At 36.3% G+C, this 17,712-nt stretch overlaps 1 protein-coding gene across 3 annotated transcripts in view; it reads right to left on the bottom strand.

Moving 5' to 3' along the window:
* Positions 1 to 3,672: 3,672 nt before the first annotated feature.
* Positions 3,673 to 17,712, bottom strand: part of LOC132282130 (peroxisomal (S)-2-hydroxyacid oxidase GLO4-like) — a 28,396-nt gene continuing 14,356 nt past the window's right edge. Inside the window, exons 1-12 of one of the 3 annotated variants that reach the window (XM_059783751.1) lie at positions 7,688 to 7,898; positions 6,857 to 7,004; positions 6,651 to 6,775; positions 6,520 to 6,566; positions 6,336 to 6,413; positions 6,069 to 6,193; positions 5,846 to 5,903; positions 5,696 to 5,758; positions 5,280 to 5,349; positions 4,869 to 4,969; positions 4,251 to 4,355; positions 3,673 to 4,023 (exon numbers count right to left, since the gene is read on the bottom strand). In XM_059783751.1, the coding sequence (XP_059639734.1) occupies positions 3,844 to 4,023; positions 4,251 to 4,355; positions 4,869 to 4,969; positions 5,280 to 5,349; positions 5,696 to 5,758; positions 5,846 to 5,903; positions 6,069 to 6,193; positions 6,336 to 6,413; positions 6,520 to 6,566; positions 6,651 to 6,775; positions 6,857 to 6,999 (1,095 nt within the window). In that variant the 5' untranslated portion in view covers positions 7,000 to 7,004; positions 7,688 to 7,898 and the 3' untranslated portion in view covers positions 3,673 to 3,843. Of the gene's footprint in view, positions 4,024 to 4,250; positions 4,356 to 4,868; positions 4,970 to 5,279; positions 5,350 to 5,695; positions 5,759 to 5,845; positions 5,904 to 6,068; positions 6,194 to 6,335; positions 6,414 to 6,519; positions 6,567 to 6,650; positions 6,776 to 6,856; positions 7,005 to 7,687; positions 7,909 to 17,712 lie in introns of those variants that run through there. The other 2 variants (XM_059783752.1, XM_059783753.1) reach the window with 2 other exon arrangements.

The raw sequence follows: 17,712 nt of genomic DNA, 5'->3' as shown, positions 1-17,712 counted from the left end.
ACAACTTTCAAGCTTGAGGTGGATTGTCGTCCACCAGTTCATTTCCAAAACCTGAAAAAAATAATATAAATAGTAGGATGAGCATAAAGCTCAGCAGGTGACACTTAAGACACACATCTTGTGTCTTTGTGAATCCAAACAAAGCATAGGCCAATGGGAAATGGGGATCATACAATGTCGGGAAATAATACAGCGTAACGATTCAATCTCAAGTATATCCAATACAATGGTATGAGATGCAATGCATGCTAGTGTCGCTCCCCATTTTCATAATCCAAAATATCGTTTCCAAACTATTAATACAGCCCGCCCTTTAGTAGCCCCGCCGCGACACGAGAGGAGGATTGGCTAGTGTTCCTGACCCTTGGTAACCCCGCGGTGTCATTATGGGGCCCAGCTAGCTCAACCACGCTAGGGCGACTCCCTAGTCCCCTCTAGGCTATATTAACCTCCGGCCCGTTGGTAACCGCGCAGCGACCGGGTTTCACATAAAACCATTTCATCAAAAACACTTCCCTGAAATTCCCCATATTTATTTCAAGAACAATTTCTCCATTTCATGCAAACCCAATGGTATGTGCATGTATATATGTTCCATACATTTAATGCCATGGCATTTAAAATTCTACACCATAAAATTAAACATTCAACATGTTGAACATCTCCCAAGTAATTATTAACACATTAAGATACAACAAAATACATTTAAGCATGCTTTACACATAAAACAACTCACATTCATACACATGAATTTCTCTAGACAACATTCATTTAAAATAATCATTGATACAATTAACTTCTAATTAAGCATGCTTGGCACAACAAAGGAGTATAACTCACAATGGAACAAGAAAGTAGTGGATTAAGGTGTCCCTACCTCAAAAGTGAGCCAAAACCCTTAAAATGGGTCTCTAAATTCGAAGTCCCTAGGAAGACCAAATCTGAAATTGCTTACACTAGCGCGTAGAGTTCGTTGTGGGCTTCGTTTTGCCTTAAACGGCTCTCAAATCTACCAAGGATGAAGGAAGAAATCAAGAGTGGAAGTTGCAAAAGAAAAAGAAAAAAGAAATACAGAGAGGAAGAAAGGCAGCGGGGAGAGAGAAAAGGAACAGAAAAAAATAGGTCTGTAATCCCATTTGGCACATGATAACATAAAATAAGTGGGTCCCACAGCTAAATAAAAAAATTTCTTTCAACCTAAATATATATATAGATAAAGTCAAAAACTTTACAGTACTTGGTTCATGTTCTGGGCATTCTGCCCATGTGGAACCTGTAACGACCCAACTAGATACAAAAAGAATAGTAATAAAATAGCTAAAATTTCGGCATGACCTCCGCAGAAAAAGTCCCTCTACAACCTATTGAAATACCAAAAAAAAAAAAATACAATGGCCTCGCTGGGCCTTAAAATAACCTGTCCTGTCCCAACGCACAATACAAGTATATTACATCACATTCCCAAAATAATTACATACATATCAAAAATTCCCTTCCACCATTTCATCTAAACAGAAACACATCTTAGTTACATCAAGTTACAGTCCATAAAATGTAGCTAGAATTTAAAAGTTCATAACTTACAACATTGTACCCATTAAACTAGAGTTTCACAAAATAGTTAAGAGTATATTACAAAATATTAAGGTTCTAATACAAAAGATAGCAAAATAAAATGGGTTTTCAAGCTCGTCTACACCGGTGGTGGATCGTCGTCCACCACCTCTTTTCCATATCTTGAAAAATGTTGAAAAATAATGGGGTGAACATAAGCTTAGTAGGAAGTGTTTAAGACACACTTTTTATATTCCCGTGAATCCCACACAAAGAATGGATAAAAAGGGACGGGGTCATACTATGGGAAAAACATAATTTCAATGACAATAACAAGCATGGTATAAATAACATCCAACCACAAATTTCCCACATGTACCATGAAGTGCAATGTCATGCCTATGCCAGTCCTCGTTTCCGAAATAATTTCGTTTCAACAACCAAACCGTTAGTGCAATCCAACCTAAGGCACCTCCAAGGCATCACGAAAGGAAGGTTGGTTAATTATCCACGACCACAAGGTATATCCAAGGCGTCGCATCTAGCCTAGTTAACTCAACTACATTCCCTTCTAGATTACACCAACATCATGGACCACTAGGCGTCTCCTAGACGTCCGGTTTTCGCAACATTTTTAGAAAATATTTTCCCTAAAATAATTTCGTTTGTTCTAAAAATATTTTTCCCCCTTTCTCTTTCCCAATGAATGTATGAATGCGTGTGTTTCAATTTATCAATTCAACTATAGGTTTTCACACATTCCATTTACATCATCATCACAATTTAATAGGAATTTCTAAACATTCATTTTCATTTTATTTTTTTTATTTTTTATTTTTTAACCATAGCATCAATTTTTCAAGGCAATAAAAAAAATCATAGAACATACAACATATCAACACTAAGCATGCTCGTTTACCGTAATGAAAATAGTCATGTATATGAACTCAAATAACACATGGAACACCTTTATCATTTTAATTACACATAATTACAACAACAACAAGCTAGGTAATCAAAATTTAGTATGCTTAGGATCAAAATTTAAGGGAAAAAAATTTACAAAAGGCCAAGAAGTTGTAGATTAGAACACCCATACCTCAATTTGATGAAAACCCCTAATTTGAGCCCAAGAACCCTAGAATTTCGAAATCCCTAAAGTGCACCAAAACTAAAATTGTTGGTACTCACACGAAGATCTCGCCGTGCTCTTCGATTTGCCGCAAACGGCACCCAAAAATTTCAAGAATGAAAGGAGGAATCAAAGCTTGAAATTGTAAAAGAAAAAAAAGAGAAGCAAAGGGAAGCTTCTAGACGAGAGAGATACGCAGAGAGATAGAAAATTGATCTGGTTAATGGCTATTAGGCCTTAGGTGATGTTTAAAATGTTGGTGGGGCCCACTAGCTTTTTATTATATGTATATATATATATGTTAAAGTTATTAGTTTTTACTTTCTTTAAAATAAAAATAAAAAGCTAAACATTACAGAACCGGTACCAAAATTTGGGAACCGGTTCCAGCCCTCCAGTGGGTTTTTTGCCCTTTACAGTTTTATCGGCTTTGACCTCATAACTTTGGACGGTCATAACTTCTTTGTTTGGAACCCAAATAGGGTCATTCTTGAGTCCATTTTCAAGGATTTTGAGTTAGCTTTCTAATGGGACCAATCTCATTCTCAAATTCCATTCATGTTAAGAGTTATGATCATTTTAGTGGGACAGTGTCGAAATTTCCCGTGAACCGGGTAAGAGTACTTTTGGGAAATCACATCCAATGACCGTAGAACCTCTTCAAGTGTCATGGAATGATTAAGAATGATTATTTTAAACCTCATTTGATTAGTTTAAAGATGTAGTACCCTCTCATAATGTAAAATGACCATTTTGCCCATAGTGTGTTCTCGAGTTTGGTTAAGAACCCGGTTAGCGATCTGGACCCCCGGTTTGGGTCGTTACAAATAGCTTTCGAGATAAAGTTTATTATTTATTCTTAAACTCTAGTTATTTTTTTTTATATTTTATAAATGAAAGTATAATTATTTCTCTAACGAGGAATTCAAAATAGTTTTTGGATAATGATTGAGTTATGGGGGTGATATTTTAAGAACAATAATTGGTAGGCACAAGCATCAATATTATTATACTTCAGAAATGGATAAAGAAGGTGAGGAAGTTCAATCTTTCATCTTCTACTTTCCACAGATTTGTCTAACATTTCCTTGTTTTCATCATGAAAACTGATCTGAACTATGGTATCCATCATACTATTTTAAAGCTTCGAAATGAAACTAGAGCTTGCACTGCATTAACTCGCGCTGTGTCCTCACGTGCTTCCTGGTAATGGCCTTCAAGGTAGGGCAGCCAGAAAGGGCCATGGTGAGCTCTAGCTCATCCTTCAGCATCTCAATGACTCGTCTCACCCCATGTTCTCCCATCGCGGCCAGCCCATAGAGAACTGGCCTCCCGACCTGCAATAATACACAACAATTATGCAAGGCAGACAGATGATGAGAGAGTGCACGATTGAGAGGGTAGTGGTCAATTCCCACATACTGATCCTTTGAGACATTATCAGTAGTCTCCAGTTTTTTCATGGTGCACTATAAAAGAAAGAAATTGGTTGTTAATGAGTCCATGCAAGTGTCCTGCCACTGAAAACTAATGTTTCGCAGATTGCACAAAAAATACCAATTACCAAAACAGCTTGTGCCCCGAGAGCTAAAGCCTTGAAAATATCTGTTCCTCGCCTCACTCCTCCGTCAAACAGAACAGGAACTTTCCCTCCAACAGCATGAACCACCTGCAACCAATGATCGATACACTGATATATTTGTTTTCATCAAGTATGAAGCAACCATGCCTAACGGATTTTTTTTTTTTGCAAGATACCTTTTACATCACCAAAAAATTGCTTGTTTTCAAATGCCTATAGTCCACAATCAGCTATCTTTTAATACAAAGCTATGACATGAAATTGAAACACACTTCCCCCATTAGAATGTTGGAAAACCACATATGAGTCCACAACAAAACTTGTAAATGCATTTGCAGCTCAAAAGTTCCATATTATCTTTTACCTAGCCTCACAAAAGATTCAACATCTATATACTGATATACTCCTTTTGAAAGTATTTCACATTTCAGATTTTTTGTTTGACCAGATAAAAAATTTACCTATTCCTAGATGCTATACTACAAAATTTTAAAAAGAAAAAGAAAAAAGAAGGGCACATTTTAATTATTTTGACTATAGATCTCAACATACTGGACATCGATCAGCATCTTAAACCATTGAAATGACAAGCATGGTCACCTCTTCCAGAACAGTTATAGTTGCTGGAGCATAATCCAGTTGCCGAGCTCCATGATTAGAGACAATAATTCCAGCAACTCCTACTTCTAAACCTTTTATTGCTGCCAAATCATCAACAAGCTTATTAGATAACGCGAATCACAAGAGTATAAAACAAGAGATTTTTCGTAGTATAAGGCTTTTATATAGCTTTTCCTTCTAAAAAGTGATCCACAAACAACGGTTTTTAGGGTAAGTCTGAGAAATTCAAATGCTTTTGTTATATTGATATACATATATGAAAAAAGGAAAAAAAAAAAAAAAAAAAAGTTTTGATTGAATTTCAATTTCTGAGGGAAGGTTCTCTTATCTATATGGTACAATGAAAAAGCTGAAAAGGAGCAAATATCTAAGATGGTGTCATGGCCTTACCATCCTCACGAGTGAGCACCCCCTTGATTAGAATTGGCAATCTTGTAATAGATCTTAACCATTCTATTTCCTAACAAGATGTGATCAGTGAGTTAAGAGAAGCATAAAGTAAAATGACTCCAAATCTTTATGATTCTGTGTGTACTAAAGGGAAAAGTTTGTTCGACCGTGAATCCAAGACAATGAAAATAGTAAGTAGAATATGAAAAGTGGGTGGTTCTGGTCATGTTTTTCTGCCTCACTAAATGTGTGAAGTTGTGAGACACCTCCACTAACCGATTCACATACAGAATGGCTCTTCTTTCAGTAGCAATACGCACAATTTTAAGTGATATTTTGAAGCAAAGGAAGTGCCTAAAGTCATGTGTGTATATATATATATATCAGGTAAAACAAAGTAGATTCTTGGTTTGTACCTTCCAACACAAAGAATCATCAAGTGTTTGTGCTGCATAAGCTATGAAATTGGAACCTTTATCCTGCAAAAGCATTGAATAATCAAAATCGCACATTGTTTTCTGGTATGTTTAAAAGCAAATATTGCTAAACAAAGTTATTCCACTCACAGAGACTACTTCAGTTGAGAAGAGACTTTCAAAATTCCTCAACTGTGGCTGAACCATTCTGCACAAGTCAATATAACAGAGTAAACATGAGAAAAAGTCCTTGTAATGTTGAATACTAAATTTAAGTACTGTTTTCCAAGTTAGGTAGAGTATCTACTCCAATCTGTGAAGGCCATTGCTCTAGCAGTGGAAACTATAAAAGAAAAAGGAAATAGAAATTCACTTGTTTTTTATGTCTGCCTCCCTTCGACCAAGTCTAGGAGTATCAACAGTAAGAATAATGGCCTTAAAACCATTTTGTTCGGCTCTCTGCACTAACAGAGCTGACACATCGCGTCTTTTGTACACCTATAAACAGAGGAAGACCGAATTATTTATTCAGCTCCTACAACTGGGATCACAAGAATGAAAATTCTGACGATTATGCTAAAGAAACATGGAATTTCTATGAAGAAAATTTTGAAATTAGAAGAGCTTATGAGAATGTTACATATAACTGAAAGAAGCGAACAGCATTGCAGCTGGCAGCAACCTCCTCCACAGTGCAGGTAGATGAAAAGGACAATGCCTACGATTAAGACCAACTCTATATTCAAGTACATCATCAAGTCAACTAACAACATCCATATTAGAATAATTGCATCATTATGGGCTCCCCATTAGAATAATAGTACCATTATGGTGTTACAAGAAGCTGCTGCCTTGGCTGTCGCAACCTCTCCTGGAATAAACACAATTCGTTGCTGGAATCATAACTACACATAAACTTCGGTGAATAATTCTTGCTAAGAGTGTTTAGACAGACCTTCAGGGTGTGCCAACTTATGCATAGCAGTTGGAGCAATCATAATGGGTGCCGCAGTATTGTAACCTAATATAGTGGTTGATATATCAATTCTGCTCACATCTACGAGGATTCTTGGCCGAATACTGAAATGTAATACAAAGATGATGTTAAAACGGTGACCCTGTTCAATAACAAGAATAATAAGTGTAAGCTTAACACATAACGTGATTCTACGAAATGCTTCCACATTCTCCCTTAGTGTGTGCTGATCTTCAGCTCCCCCAGTGTAGAAGTCATAATACATTTTTGGGAGGGCTTGCCTTGCCAGTTCTTGGAACTCATTTACATTGACCACTTCTGTTGCCATTTATACTGCAACATTGGCAAGTTAACCAATTTTGAGTGTAATTTACAAAAAAATCAAATAACTAGCACGAGCATAAGCACCAGTAATGAAGACAACAAAAGTTTTCATCTTTTTAATATTAATCTATGTGTTTAGTTGAGAGTTAGTTAACTATCACAGAGATTAGTTGAAAGTACATAAAGGAATAAGAAAAAATCATTTTTCTATTTTTATTATAAAAGTAGCTGATAATTCAACAAATTTCATATTAAGAATAGAAAACTAACTATAATCTGCTGCTATCTGCAGAAAACTACTACGTATAAGAAATGAGCCATAGCCGCCCATAAGTCCTTTTAATATATTAGTCACTCACTTACAATTGGTGCATAACTAATTTAAAGCTTCCAATTGATACTTAATGAATCAAATAAGACACACACGAACACACACACACACACACATATATATATACATCTCTTACAAAATAGTTATGTTTATCAGAGCATCAGAGCAGTAAAGAAATGGTTATGCACCAGTGACAAAACACAGATAAAACAATTAATTGGTTGAAGATGAGTTTAAAGGATGAAAAAGAGAAAAACCCTTAAAAAAAACTAGATAATGTGAACATCATAGAATTTCTGCAATAGTTTGACTATATTCCAACCATGTATATATATAGAGAGAGAAGTGTATAAGATTGAACCTGAATAAGCTTGTAAAACCGAATTAAATCGAACTGTGGTGATCTACACTGCAAATACAAGGCCCTGTAAGAGATTCCAAGAATTGAACTAGCTTTGTTCTTCATGCTTTGTTCACAGAAAGTTTCATGGTTAGGACTTGGGTACAATTTTTTTTTTTTTTTGGTCGACGTTAGAAGGACACAATTGTTTTTTGTTAGGGTTATTATAATCATCATTTTGATTGTCGCATTAGAGCCTGGTCCCACTAATCCTAAAAAAGTGAATTAGAAAAAGTATATATATATATATGTGTGGGTGTGTGTGTGTGTAACGATCCGAACCCGAGGGTTCGAATCGTTAACTGAGTCCTTATCTGAACCCGAGATCATGTAGGGGCAGTACTGTCACTTCCAAAGTTAAAATGTAATTAGTACACCCCACAGATCCTTCTAGTACGCCGTGGTGGAATGATCTAAATCATAAAGGTCCAATGCATGAATACTAGGAAACTCTTAAAAGATTGCCAAGAAATGAAAGGAAGAAAGGGAAAATACTTAGTAGACTACCCTTGTGTGGTAGTCAATTAACCTCCAGTAGACTACACCTGTATGGTAGTCAACTAACCCACAAAAAATACCCGGTGGAAAAGAAATAATCACCTGACAACATTAATAATATACATCCCGTATCATCTTCATCAATGAAATTAACCAAAATAACTCATAGTCATCCCATTCATCCCAATATACCAACATAATTATTACATGTTTCCATGGCCACACACAAAAAACATAAAATTGCTGTTTAAAATACAGGTACATTGTCAGGTTACAACGATAAAACAATTACATAGATTTTCTGAAAACTTTACAAAAGAGATATCATAATACAGAATGACTAATAATAAATATTTTCTAGTTCCGTCCATGCCCGTGGAAGATCAATATCCACTAACTCAACCCCGTCACCTGAAAAAAATGTAGAGGAGTGAGCACAATGGTTCAGTAGAGATTGCTTAAGTGGCATCTCCTCAAACTGTGATGTTTCCGATTTTCGCTATTTTTTATTTTTTTCGAAATTTTTGTCGTTGCAAGGACATTTTTGTCTTTTGTCGTTTTGCCTGTCGGACACCGTGGGGCGTACCGGTTATGTCTGGGAGTTGGTTGGGACATTTCATTGAGTTCATGACTCTTTGAAATGCAAGATTTATCATTTTTGCATTTTTTTGTTTTTCAGGCCGGACGGTTTGTGTGGAACCCGCTACCGGAATTGTTGCATACAGGTATTTTTGTTGGGTCCATTTGCATCATGTTTATTTTATTTAATGTGTTGTATATGGTTATGATTTAATGTGTGTGTGTGTGTATATATATATATATATATATATATATATATATATATATGTTATGTGTGGTGCAAAATAAAGACAAAAAGAAAAAGGAAAAATAAATGGAAATGGTGGGACCTACCCTTAGGCCATTTAAGGCCAAAGAGACCATGTTTGGTCTCTGTTCTTTCTTCTCTCCCGCTGGCCTCCCTCACCTCACTCTTCTTGTTCCATTTTCTTTTTCTTTTTTTATTAAAACTTCAAAGTTAGATCTGTCTCTCAATACTTGGTAATTTTAAGTGCCGTTTGCGGCAAATTGAAGCCCACGACGAGATCTACGCGTTGATCGGAGCCAATCTCCATTTGGCTATCATTTGAGGGATCTTAAAATCTTAGGTGTTTGAGGAGAATTTGGGGCTTTTCATCCATTTAGAGGTAGGGATCTTTAATCCACTCAATCTTGCACTTTTGTGAGTTAATTTTACCTAATTAGTGTCCTAGCATGCTAATTTGTGTTGATTTTACTCTAAAGAAATTTAATTGTGTATATGAAATATATGATTTAGTGTGTAATTAATATTGTGCAAATTAACGTGCTTAATTTGAATTGATTGCCTTGGAAATAACTTTATTGTTGTAGATGAAATCTATGATTTTATGTATTAATTAAATTGTATGAAAAACATGCCTAGTGTAAATTTCCATGCCATGATGTTTAATATCTTGTTAGAAATTGCTATGTAGAAGCATGTTAAATTGTGTACTGGAAATTTATTTATTTTCATAGTAATGACAAGCATGTGACATGCATTCATAGCATTGGGCATGATAAAAGGGCAAAATGATTTGAAGTGAATGAAAAAGGGGATTTTTGGGTCAAAGTTTTGATTTAAGTGATTTATGAAAACCCGGTCGCCACGGAGTCACCAAAGGGCCGTGGTGTTAATATAATCTAGAGGGAACTAGGGAAACACCTTAGCGTGGTTGAGCTATCTGGGCCCCAAATGACACTGCGGGGGTACCAAAGGTCAGAGACAGTAGCCAATCCTTCTCTCGTGTCACTGCGAGGTCACCAACAAACGGGTTATATTAACAGTTTGAAAAGTGATGGATTCGGATTTTTGAAATAGGGAGCGACATATATAGCATTGCATTTATGGACGGTATTATTTGTATTGAATTTGAAAAGTAATGTTGTATTATTTCCCGGCATAGCATGACCCCACTTCCTATTGTTCTATTCATTATTTGGATTCACGGGGTTACAAGAGGTGTGTCTTAGGCACTACATACTGAGCAATTTGTTCATCCTTTATATTTAATATTTTTCAAGACATGGATGGCAAGTGGCGGATGACGCTCTTCCACAGGATTCGATGGGTTAGTAGACCGTTTTGACATACTTTGTAGCTATAATCTTATTTTATTATTATTACTTATCTTTTTTATAAATTCGGAATGACACGTATAATATGTATTGACGTAGGAAAAAATGGTGTTGTCCCTAGTTGACCTCGAGTTCGGTTAAGGACCCGGCTAAGGTTCGGACCAACGGTTTCGGGTCGTTACACAAATAAAGTAAGTAATCCAATACTTTACACACAATGAATTGAAAAAAGAGTAAGGGGTCATACGAGGGATTCACTTACGACACTCAACTTTACAAGTAATCCTCACCACCATCACATACAATGCAATGCATAAAATGTCAATGTAAACACACGTCACACTATACCCTCGTATATTCACGCATCCCGCCCATACCTTCGTGTATCTACACATCACCTCTACACTCTCACACATCCACACATTTCTTCTATACTTTCACAACTCTGAAGCCCATCAATACCCTTATGTGTGATACCCCTCAGATCCGAGACACGGGGTTGATCAGGCCCAGGCCCAAACCCGAGGGAAATATCAAACAATTAAAGTATTTTAAAGCGAACACAGAGTATTAAATGAAGATAAGAAATAGAATAAAGCTAAAAAAAAAATCCAGTAACAAATCCTCCAAACAATAATGATTAAAGTGAAACCAAATCTCCAAACTCTCCATGAGTACAACTCGGGAATCCATCTAGTGGACCCCTAAATAAAATCCCAACTAAATTGAAATAACTGAAAGTAAATGAAACTAAAACATTGAGAGAAGTCCTACATAAGCAGATGAAAAGAGACTGTCCTCGACAAGCACGATCAAGCTCTAAGGCTGGAACCGTCTTGTACCCGAAAAGAATAAAAGAGTGGGTCAGGCCCACGAACAAGTTCTAATCTAACTGCAATCCATACAGTGACTCGATACGCAGATACACCCTAGATACCTCACAATATCTATTTCGTCCATACATATATATATATATCCCTTAGTTCATTGGACTACAATAGGGGTCTCAACCTGAATAGAAGGCAACATGCGAAAACACACCCAAAGGTGGGCATGAGTGCCTAGACCTAACAGGGTACACCTCAACCTACCATTGTAACGACCCAAATCCTCATGGATCCGGATCATTAAACGGGTCCTTACCCGACCCAAAATCATCCGAGGGTAAAACGGTCTTTTCACATTAAATTTAAATAACAAGGTCCAAAAGGACAAAATGGTAATTTGTTACAATTCAATAAATTGAGACTCAAGGGTACAATAGTCATTAACTTGTATCACATAGCAAATAAAATAAGGTTCGGGGTAATATAGACCTTTCGGGGGTTAAAATATAATTATGGCATTTTATTGGATCATAAAATAATTACGTGCAACTTCAAGGTGTAATTTTGGGAAACTAAACACATATTACATAAGTGATAGAAACCGGTTGACGTATCCACACCATACGTCAACTAGTTTGGATATGAACAGTGGGGAAACCCACTTCCAAGATACCGGGACATGATACAGGTCGAACGTATGGGGAGCCATACGTCAACTGGTTTAGGTCATTCACGTTCAAAATGCTTACTGTCAGGATACCGGTCGACGCATAGGAAGCTACACGTCAACTGGTTTGGGTTATCCTCACCCATTGTCCAAACACTGTGCCACTACACTCACGTACATAAACTAAGATACATTTCAACATTTAATTGCAATAATAACCACCACGTTGATAACGTAATTTACAACACGTTATATGATATACGGGAATTAACATGATACGAATTTAATTACATTACCCAAATGGCCATATACATGATAAATCCAAATGTTTTACATATTACAAAAATAATACATTTTGTGTTATGCACTTTACAAGAATAGTTTAAGTCCCACAAAATACATTCAAAAATGCCTTAAGTTCCCTTAGTTCTGTGGTGGATTATCATCCGCCAATTCCTTGCCATGACCTGAAAAATATTAATTATGTGGGGTGAGCAAATTGCTCAGTAGGTAACACTTAAGACACTTTTCTTGTGTCCCTGTGAATCCAACCAAAGAATAGGACAATAGGAATGGGGATCATACATTGTCGGAATAACATAACATAACAACAAGTCTCATTATAAACAATAGAATGCTATGGGATGCAATGCATGCCAATGTCGCTCCCCATTTTCGAAACCATCACTTTCAAACCGTTAATGTAACCCCCTTTGGTGACTCCGCAGCGCCGAGAGAATGATTGGTTACTGTCCCTGACCTTTGGTGACTCTGCAGCGTCATTATGGGGCCCAAATAGCTCAACCACGCTAGGGCAATCTCCCTAGTTCCTTCTAGGTTACATTAACCTACCGGCCCGTTGGTGACTCCGCAGCGACCGGGTTTTATCAAAACACTTTCATCAATACATTCTTTCCCAAAACTCCCCTTTTTCATTTCAAAGTCAATTTTTTCCATTTCTTGCCCAATGTAAATGCATAGATGCATTTATGTCATGTTAATACTCATCATTCCACAACCAACTCAATTTAAGTAAGCAATGCATAATTTCGCAAGAATTTCCCAAGAAATTTAAACATGCTCTCATACAACAATACATCTAGCATAACAAACATATACAAATCATCACGTAGGCACGTTTTCCACATAAAATATTTAATACAAGCTCTCACATAACCATATATACATGTTTTAACTATTTTTAAACTATAACTAGCACAAATAAGCATGTCTTGCAACAATTTAGAAGATGTAATTCACATAGGAGCAAGAAAATTGTGGATTAAGAGCCCTTACCTCAAATTGGAGTAAAACCCTTAAAATGGTCAAGAAATTCGAAGGCCAAAGGAAGCACCAAATCTGAAATTGTTGGTATCAATGAGTAGAGCTCGTCGTGCTCTCCGTTTTGCCTCAAACGGCACTCAAAGTTTCCAAGGATTGAGAGAGTCATCAAAGATTAAAGTTAGCTTACCAAAGAAAAAGAAAAACGCAAGTAAGAGAGGGAAGAAGGAGAACCAGCGGGAGAGGAAAGATAAAGACCAAAATGTGGTCTCAAGACCTTTAAGTTGGTAGTGGTGGGTCCCATGCATTTTATTTTCTTATACCTTTTTCTTTTGCTTTTATTTGTACCACAAACACGTTTAAATACATTACCACATAAATACTATATTACTCACATGAATTAGTGTGCACAAAATACAAATGGACCCAACTAAGAGAAAAGACAAGAATGCCCTTATGGAGACAAAATTCCAAAAAAATTAAAAATGGTAAAAATCGAAAATGTCACAACCATAGCCAGCTACGCATCCTCTGCATATACGCACCCTAACCAACGAGCCTGAGACTCAAGCTCATCTCGTGGTACCATAACCATATATCTAAAGTCCATCCCAAAACCAGAGTATGTCATTCAATTATTCATTGAGGTGACATACAAAACACAGTCCAGTTAGTCACTCAACTTATTCAGTTGATATGACTTAACTACAACCAACTAATCCATAAAGTCACTCAACTTAGTCAGTTGATCTGACTTAAATACAAATAGGATTCAATATTTTTCAATCCATTCCTTTAGTCTGGTAGGTTAGGTTAACGTTTTGAGTTAAACCCTCCCTAATTTGCCACCGTCCCATACCGGTGCATACAATCCTCCATATCCATATAAATTACAACACATAAATAATAGTTAAGTAATTTACAATATAAACCATTATCCAAATAATTGTAGAAAGATGTATAATATTCTAACAATTGAAATCCAAACAACAATCTATGTAATTGCAGAAAAGGATTTAATATTCCAACAATTAAATTCCAAAACCATAATCCAATTCAAATCCGAAATCCAGTTAATTGCAGAATAGGGTGTGATACTACAACAATTACAACCAGAGTATATTCCAGTTCAAAACCATGTAAACAACAGAATTATAAAGAGTAGTTTAGCAACCAAAATCTAAACCATGCATAGGTCCAGTCAGTTAAATGAAGACCCTACTGTACCTCTAAAACAAGTGTTAAACCAATGTTATAATCCATTAAATTGCTAGTTTAAACTTAGGCACTTAAATCCTTTCCATCCATAACTAGCATGCGAAATTGTTTAAGTTCCTCCTGTTTATTCTACTTGCATAATTGTATCACTTATGCATTGAGAGCTTATAAAACACCTATGTTACATGTTAAACACCTCAGTTTACTTCTTACACAGTTCCAGACTCAGAACTCGTCCAAACAGTGCACCCAAAAACCTAGTACGCATCAAAATAAGAGAGTCTGCTCTCAAAACTTGAGAGCATGCTCTTTCAGAGCATGGAGCAGGCTCCATGCTTCATGGAGCCAGCTCAGAGGAACCTAGAGCCAACTTTGGACTCCCCAGAGCCGGCTTTGAAGATGAGGGAGCCGACTCCCTCCTCCATGGAGCCGGCTCTCTCCCTCTCTGAGAGCCGTTTTCAACCTCTACAACTTTTGCGACCTTCTGCTTCATCTCCGGTCGCTTCCAACCTGTCTGATTGTTTTAACAATGACCCTAGAAATCCTAAGTATGTCCAATAGCATCCTACTTCATTATTCAGACCAATTTGAATCATTAAACTTCTTTAACACTTACCGATTTAAACATGCTAAAGAAAACAAATATTGTAACCAAACTTGCAGAAACCATCACAGAACTAATTCAAAGCATACATATGATTAATTTGACATATAACAAGCATGCACGATTCAGTTATTGATCCATTAAAACCCTAGAGCATATCTAGGTACACTGAACACAGGCCAACGGGAAAGAGGAAGAAAAGAACTTGCCTGTGATTTCAGTTATGAAATCTCGACGTCGTTTCTAAATTTTCGGCAACCACTGAATCCCTTCAAGCCTCATATGGTTCCAGTATAGTCCACCACCACACTCCCTTGGTCCTCTCTGTTCTTCTCCTTGAGAGCCCTAACGGTGCCTCCGTTCTCAACCCTCTGTTTTATGAATAACACTATGTTTTTCCAAAACCCTAAACCAACGTGATCTTATATTTATTGGCTTAACACTAAAACCCTAATCCTTGTATAATTGGAGCCAGAGCCCTAACGTCAATCTTAGTCGGCCCATAGAGCAGCCTAAGTTAATCCATGTCGGCTACCAATTAATAAAACCAAGTTACCTAATTAAAACATTAAATTCACGTAAAGAAAAATAGCACACAGAATCCAATTAAACCAATTTCAAATTAAAACTTAAACACATTTAATTCATTTAGCGAAAATAAAATAAAGAATATAATTAATTCCATGTAATTCAAATAAGTTAATTATCAAATAATAAAAACCAATAATAAATGCAAATAAACAATTAAACAAACAAAACTAACAATAAAACAATTAAAAGCAATAAAATAGATAAATAAAAATACCGAGATTATCCTTTTAAAATTAGGGGTATTACATTATGCAATACATATGGATTATTGTAATTTCAATCATTCAATTTTTCATCATGCCTTTATTATACAGGAACAATTTCATGGCCCAACAAGGTAAATTAACAACCTTAGCGTATTTTAACCTTTTAATACCATCTAGCTGTGTATAATCAAAATGCCACAAACGACCATATAAGAAAAATGTATAATTCGTCACATAACCACTTCATAGCATGTCATCTACAATTTATACTTAAAACAAGCACATAGCCACTTTAGCACATCAATTATACAAAGCTTATGCACGAACCAAACCCTATAACTAAACCATCCAATTAAACCACAAATTGACATGCTAGAGGAGGGGAAAAACATCCAATTAACTACTAAATCCAAGAAATATGATAATTAAACAACTTTACTTCAATTTGAAGCAAAAGCCCCAATTTCAAATTCCACCAAAGTCACCCAATTCCAACTTTGCTCCGATCAATTTGTAAATCTCGTTGAGCTGTCTGACTTTGCCTTCTATGGCCTCATTAAATTCCAAATGGGTAAAGAGAGATCAAGGCTTGAATTGGTAGAAAAAGAAAAGAACAAGGAAAGCAGAGAGAGAACTGGCGTGAAGAGAGAGAGAGAGCTGATGAATGATCTGGCGATGACCTTTTGAGCATCAAAATAGCTAATGCTATGCGGGTCCCATAGCTTTAAGAAAATATTTACTGTAACTTTAATATATAAATGTACATACACTAAACATACTACAACACACACAGAGCCACACAAATATGCATCAATTAATAATGGACAAAATACAATGGCCCCTAAACACAACCCCTATGCACAACAATGCCGGTTGCGGGTCCCGTCTGGGACTTTCCTGTCCGAAAAAGGGAAAAAAATACCGAAATGTCAAACGATGCATCTCTAAAGAGTTTTGAACCTAAAGAAAAGCTCAACCGACTCTCGGAACTCATCCGGCACACCCCACGTTGTCCGGCACGCAAAAGAGGCGAAGAAAATAAATAATAAAAAAAATCGAAAGATCTCTGAAATTAGAAAATAGGAAAAATGGGAAACGCACTATATATATATTGTTTCTTTTTAGAGAAGGTTAAAAAAAATACGTGTGGTATTGATCTCCATACCAACACCTTCCTTGAGCATAGTGCCGGCACAATTGCTTCCTTTTAGGACCACCACCATGTCTTTGGAACGGACCCCTTGAACGTTTGCAGTTCAAGTTGTGTTCTTGATTCTCCCTTTGAAATGGAATCCTTGAAGCATTAAAATTTGTGCTTTGCTCGCAGCCATGCTGCATTTGGAATTGACCCCTTGAGGGAGTCAAAGGCCTTCGAAGTGGACTCCATGGAGGACCAGACTTCATGCTTTGTTCATGACTACTGCTTCAGAATTGATTGGATCACATCACCGGTGAGTATTTGTACGGACTATTTGTGCATTTATGGTTGGATCACATCACCGGTGAGTATTCAAGTCTTAGTCTTAACCGTTGTTTGACATGCAGCAACAAATTGCTTGTTTCTACATCTACGAATATAAGGTAGGAAACCGTAAATAACAAGGTACTATTTCATAGATTACAACTTGTTGGGATTTATATGCCCTGGCATAGCAAATTCCTATCTGGATTATAGTGACATATGTTCCTGACATATCTGAAATATTTATGATTTATATAATTGGTGAATTCAATGTATTATGTTTCGATTCACTATGAAATTGATAGTGTCCATGTAATTACAAGAAATATTTATATATATGTATGTGATGGCAATCAATGCATGATATATAAATAGTAATTATAAATTGTTCATAGTCGGTAATTATGGATGGACTCATAATTAATTAAGACTTGAACTGGATCCGCGTTAGGTTGAGATATATTGCGAGAGCCGT

This window comes from Cornus florida, unplaced genomic scaffold (assembly GCF_030987335.1).
Source record: "Cornus florida cultivar Cherokee Brave unplaced genomic scaffold, ASM3098733v1 CherokeeBrave_3.0.0_Hap2_Chr11, whole genome shotgun sequence".
Classification (NCBI taxonomy): domain Eukaryota; kingdom Viridiplantae; phylum Streptophyta; class Magnoliopsida; order Cornales; family Cornaceae; genus Cornus; species Cornus florida.
The sequence above is the reverse complement of the archived record's forward strand: the minus strand, read 5'-3'. Positions and strand labels throughout refer to the sequence as shown.